Source organism: Grampus griseus, assembly GCF_964374135.1.
Source record: "Grampus griseus genome assembly, chromosome: 15".
In the NCBI taxonomy this organism is placed as follows: domain Eukaryota; kingdom Metazoa; phylum Chordata; class Mammalia; order Artiodactyla; family Delphinidae; genus Grampus; species Grampus griseus.
In genome coordinates, this window is record NC_139009.1 from 52369933 (window position 1) to 52375932 (window position 6000).

Sequence of the window (6000 nt, forward strand, 5' to 3'; positions counted from 1 at the left end):
ATAACGTAATTCTTGATTTTGTTTCTTGTTTAAGGAGTAACGAAAGATAATTCCTCATGGCTTCTTAGAGATTAATATGCTTCTAGGTAGGGAAGGGATTTGACACAAGAACGTTGTTCACATTTATTTCTCTGAATAAATATTGTAAGTGCTGATATTAGTAGTGGTAGTGGTGAGAGTAATCACTTAAGCAGTTCTTTAGTATTTCTCAGCTACTTAGGAAACTAACCCCTAGAAATGCCACAAGACAAACAAGCATTCCAAAGGAAGCTATAATTAATCAGTTTGGTACTATACCATGAATAACCCTGCCCCCTAACGATTTCAATTTGTAATAGGAAAATAAAAAGTAAGCCTATATTGGTACTTTATAATAGAACTGCTACTTCAAATAAAACTTCTAAGGATAATTTTTTTTAACATGCTTGGTTGTAAAAAGTAAAATTTCAGTTGAAATCCAAATTTGGTTAAATGAAAGATTAACCAAATCAGTGTACTGGTGGCATTAGATCCAGTGTAGCAAGGTTTGAAACCACCTGTCAAGTTAGAATTCGCAGCTACAATAATTAGTAATACATCAACAGAATGACATGTTAAAGTACAGAAGCCAGCTGGAGGGGAAACTGGAGATATTAGAAACTTCTCTTTTATCATTTTTTAAAAATACTTTAAATAGTATAGTTACTATGAAAAGAAGAAATGTATCTTTTTAATTTTATATTTTTGTAAGAACAAATCTGATTTTTTCCAGGATAGATTCTTTAAGAAGCAATTCCTTAGTTAAATTCCATTTTTATATATTACACTTTTGAATTAAAGATGTCATTGGTGTTTGTTTTGACAGTCACCAAGGGAAAATTATCTTCTATCCTTGTCCATGCTTAATCACTCTGACTCAACTCTAAGGAGAATTTTTTTCTTACTTAGTGTTAACTTTTTAAATCTGGCAAATCTGGGTGTTAAATTATAAATATAATACTAAACAGCCAAGATTTTCTCTATTTACAAAAGTTTTGCAATATATGTAATACATATGAAAATTTTTTGAATCACAGGGCGTTGCTTTTAGTTACTAAGAGTGATACTAAGGGCGTATTTGGTTCTCTAGGTAAGTGCTTTACTAAGTGTTTGTAGAAAGGAAAAATGCAACTTACAAGTGATTTTTTTTTCTTTCCTGTTTGTTCTCGTTAACAGAAAGGGTTCAAAGACACCAGTCAGTATGTTGTAGGAGAATTGGCAGCACTAGAGAATGAGCAAAAGCAAATTGACACCCGTGCCGCGCTGGTGGAGAAGCGCCTTCGCTATCTCATGGACACAGGTACGGTGCCCAATTACACTGTAAACAGTTTTGGCAAATTGAGCGTTCACAAACTCTTATAGAGTTTTGGAAGTGTGAATCTTTGAAGCCTGAATGTTCAGCAGAACTGCCTTGAAAATAAAAAGGCTGCGATTTGCAGCCACCTCTCTGGGCCCTGGTGATAAGAGTGCCTTCATGGGAAGTGATAACTCGCCCTGATACCGTGTGAGCCAGCACTATTGAACAGTGTGCTCATCCATGCAGGGTTGGAATACACATCTGTGCCTCATTGATATGCCACTGCTTAAAAAAAAAGTAAGATCTTCACTGTTCTACTGATTCATTGGGGAAAAAAAAAGATTTGGCCAGCTAAAGCCATGTACTGCATGAAACAGAGCACTATGCATAGGGGACATCTCCACGGACTAGATCACTGAAATTTGAGAATACTATCTGGTTACTGATGCTCCACAATTTTTTTTCAAGAGAACTGGTTTTTAAAAGTCTGTAATACTTTGTGTCACAGTTGCATTTGAAAGGATTAAGGTATATAGGAAGGTTTGTAAAAATGGTTTAGAGCAGCAAGTTAGCTCCTAACCAGAGGGTAGATTGGCATTTAATGCTGACTGCCAATAGTGATTGAATAGATCTAAGTGTACAGTAAGCTATTGGAAAAAAAAAAAAAAAAACTGTATGTGTGTATATTTTAAAGAAATATATTTCTTTAAAATATATGTCTATACATATATGTTTCTTTAAAATCCTGCTCCTACAAAAGGGGTAAAAATGGGAAATAAATTCAAATCATTCATGCCAAATTAAAAGTACACTATATTAAGTAAAAAAATGTCAAAATGTAAGTGGAAAATCTATTCCTTTAATCTAATTAATTGCTTTAATTTTATGGCAGTGTTAAAGTAGATTAGTAAAGTAGATTAGTAAATTAGTAGTAGATTAGGATTGGAAAGCTTTCTTGAACTTTTTCTTCTCTATTTGCCAAAGATGTATTTATAATTAAAGAACTCCTCCAGAAATAAGCATTTATATGGGACATTTGAAAATTGCCTACATTAGTGAAATCAGAACATACTAGAATCTGAAGAGACCTTTGGCTTTATCTGGCCGGATTGGTTTCAAGCTGTGTTCTGTGGAGACTTCAGGGCTTCTTCACAGACACCTTGGGGCTGGTAGGACAATAAGGGAGCAAGCAGATAGACGTCTGGGTTTCTTACCTTACTTCAAACAGAGTAGCTCTGAGTTTATTTATATGAAATAGCGGGCTTCTTGGATGAGTTCATTTAAAGAAAAGGTTCTACTGGTTAAAATTTAAAACGAAACAAAAAAAGGGTTTTTCTTATTTTTTGAAAACCATTACCTAAACTTCTCATTATACAGAGGAGACAGAGGCACAGGAAAAGCTCAGTGCCACACAGATCAGTAAGTGGCTGACCTTCAGCTAGCATGCAAGTCACCAGAACCCTATTATACCATACCCTATGATACCTGCTATGCCAGATTACCTAGAACATGTTTATCATTGCCCTAACAAGTTACATGTATGCTCATTCATATACATAGACTTTTGTGTGGATATGCCATAAACCAACACATGGCTTCACACTTGCATTTTTCCTTTGGTCTCTGAAGGGTTTTGAAAATATTATGTTAACTATATTAAAAATGTAAATACTAGGTAGTGAAATTTCTGTAATACATTTTTTAATTATTTCCTTTATATATTTTAAGGAGACTTTTTTTTTTTTTAATTCTTTCAAGTAGAGCACCTTTCCTCTCTGTGTTGGATAAATTAGATGTTACTATAAAAGAGCCTTGTGTCACAAGAGAAAAAGCTAGAAATTCTGTTTCCTTTCCTTCTTTCACACTTGGGGCCTGATTTATTGAGGGTTCTAACCAAAATAGACTCAAGTTCTCCTCCCCATACTACATATTACCAGTGAAGCTTTATAGTGGCCCCAACTAGAGATCATTTATCATCTGAAAGACAGTCACGGACTACAGATTGATTCTAGAATCTCTTCAGGGCTTTATATTCCATACTACACAGAACAGAATCTAGTCTAGACTGGATCTGCTAGACTTGGTTCCGCAACTTGATAAATGCCGAGAATCCCCCTGGATCGTATTGAACCTCCTCCAGCTCAAATAATGGTCTCCCAAGATTTGCCTAAAGCCTGGGTAACAACTGAAGTAAAAGATAAGGTGTTAGGAAGGAAAAGCATACATTTATTCATCCTTTTCCTTTTTGGGGTTCCCATACTTCCAACTTTTCATTTATTATAGAAGCTAGTACCTTTTCTCTGGTATCTTAGAGTTTTTGTGTACTTTCTGAATCTCAGCCTTAGAATTAAGCAGAGCAGATAGTATCATATTCTTTACATGATAAAACTGAGTCTCAGATTGGGAAAATGGCTTATATAAGATGGCCTAATTACTAACGGCTGAGTTAGGGCTTGTACCCAAGTTTTTAGGTTTTCTATCTCTTGAGACAGTTCTCTTTTCCCACTACGTCTTTTTTTATAGCAAAAGCATACTTTATCAGCTATTTCAATTTTTATATACTTGTAGGTACTGACTATATACAATTTTTAATTGTATTGATTTGAAATTCATGTATAAAATTAACCATTTTAAAATGTAGAATTCAGTAGCATTTACTACATTCACAGTATTGTACAATCACCACCACTATTTCCAGAGTTTTTCATCACCCTAAACAGAAACTCTGTACTCATTAATTCCTCATTTTCTCCTCTCATGGTCCCCTAGGACTCGCTAATCTACTTTCTGTCTCTCTGAAATTGTTTTATTCTAGATATTTCATATAAGTGAAATCAAACAATAGTTATCCTTTTGTATCTGGCTTCTTTCACTTATTATAATATTCTCAAGGTTCAACCATATTGTAATGTACCACTACTTTATTCCTTGTTGTGGTTAAGTAATATTTCATTGTATGTATATGCCACATTTTGTGGAGTCATTCATCCATTGATGGACACTTGGGTTGTTTACACCTTCTGGCTACTATGAACATGGTCTAAAAGCATCTCTTTGAATCCCTGTTTTCAGCTTTGGGGGTTATATACCTAGAATTGGAATTACTGGATCATATGGTAATTCTCTATTTTGTATTAAGGAATTGTACTCAATTTTAAATGGGTGTGAAGTTTATTTAGAAGTTGATTTGTGGAATTGAAGAATACATTTTCCAAAAGAAGCACTGTTATAAGCATCCACAGGCCAGACAAACCCACAAAAATCTATTAATTTAAAATGTAACTAAAATAATACTAATAGTTACATTAGACCTGAGTCCTAGGTTCCCAGGGTTTGAGCAGCTCTAGATTTTAAGCACCAATCCCTTTAACACTGAAGCTCTTGCATCTTGAGAGAGGATAGTAGGGACTGGATGGTGGCCTAGACTTCTGGGCATTTCTCTTGGCATGTTGGGAGAAGACTCTAGCAAGAAAGTAGCAAAGGATTGTAAGAGAGAGCCTCAGTGGGTCCTGCAGCAAGTGGGTCCCTGGGGAGGTACCAGGGATGAGAATGGCAATTACAGGGGAAGGGCTGGAAAGATCCCAACATTCATTTAGGGGAGAGGCATCTGTGTCAGAGTCAGCTCAGCTGTGGAGATTTATATGACTGGTCCCTTCTGAAATTGAGTAATCCTAAATCAGTGGTAGTTTGAATATTAAATAACAATACTGTGTGTGAGAGAGAGGGCACGTGAGTATCTTCTGCCATCCTGTCTTAGGATCTATAATATCCTCATGCAAATACTAGAGAACTTTTTTCCATCAGTTCTGAATGTTTTGTGGGTTTTGTTTTTGTTTTTCTTTTGTAATTGTTGCAGAGGAGGAATTTTTAAATTTCTAGCACCTAAAGTTTGTAACAATTACTTCTTTGGGGACACTAAAGCTTATTAGTTAGAAACATGCATGTGTTCCAGGCTGACATTTTGTATGTAAGTATAGGGCTAATGAATCTGTACCAGCAATGTTGTTACCCTTGCAAAAATGGAGTTTATAATGGAAATGTTGATGGGCCCTTTTACTAAAGTGCTGCAAATAGTGTTACTATAATGAATGGTGTTTCTTTTCCATTCCTGATCTGTTTTCATTTGATGGTTATCAAACTTTCTTACTGTAGAACTGTAGTGTTTAAAACTAATGATTTGTGGGTTTTTTTAAGTGACAATATTTTATTTATATTTTGAGTGTAAACATGAAACATTCTGAGGGGGAAATTGCAATAAAATTGCATTTTCTGGCTTTATAACCTTTAAACACTGAATAAAATGATCATGATAACCTTCTTAAGTTCCTGGGCCACAAATACTGATTCCATAGCTTTTTGTAGACTAACCACTACAAAAACTTAGCAAATGACCATTTAAAAATATTAAATATACTCAGGGAAAAAAGAATGAAAAGAAATAACTTTCCTATACATTCCTCAGAACGTCTCTTTACCTCAACCTTTGAAGTGTCAAATGTAGTAAACGTTAAAGCTGCTTTAAAGCAGGGAATTGGGCCCACAAAAAAAAAAAGTAAAATTTTTGACTTGTTACTGGGAACCTTTCTCTTTGAATCTCCAGAATTACCCATTATCTTTACCTAGAGATAACAATAATGGTCAACATTTATTACATGCTTCTTGTATGTCTGGCTTTATGGAAAATG

General features: G+C 34.8%; 1 protein-coding gene across 4 annotated transcripts in view; it reads left to right on the forward strand.

Annotated features, from left to right (window-relative positions):
• EHBP1 (EH domain binding protein 1) overlaps positions 1 to 6000 on the forward strand; it is a 346811-nt gene that overhangs the window by 299894 nt on the left and 40917 nt on the right. For all 4 annotated transcript variants that reach the window (XM_082672228.1, XM_082672227.1, XM_082672230.1 and 1 more), the window contains one exon: positions 1195 to 1318. In XM_082672228.1, coding sequence (XP_082528354.1) covers positions 1195 to 1318 — 124 coding nt within the window. The remainder of the gene's footprint in view (positions 1 to 1194; positions 1319 to 6000) is intronic.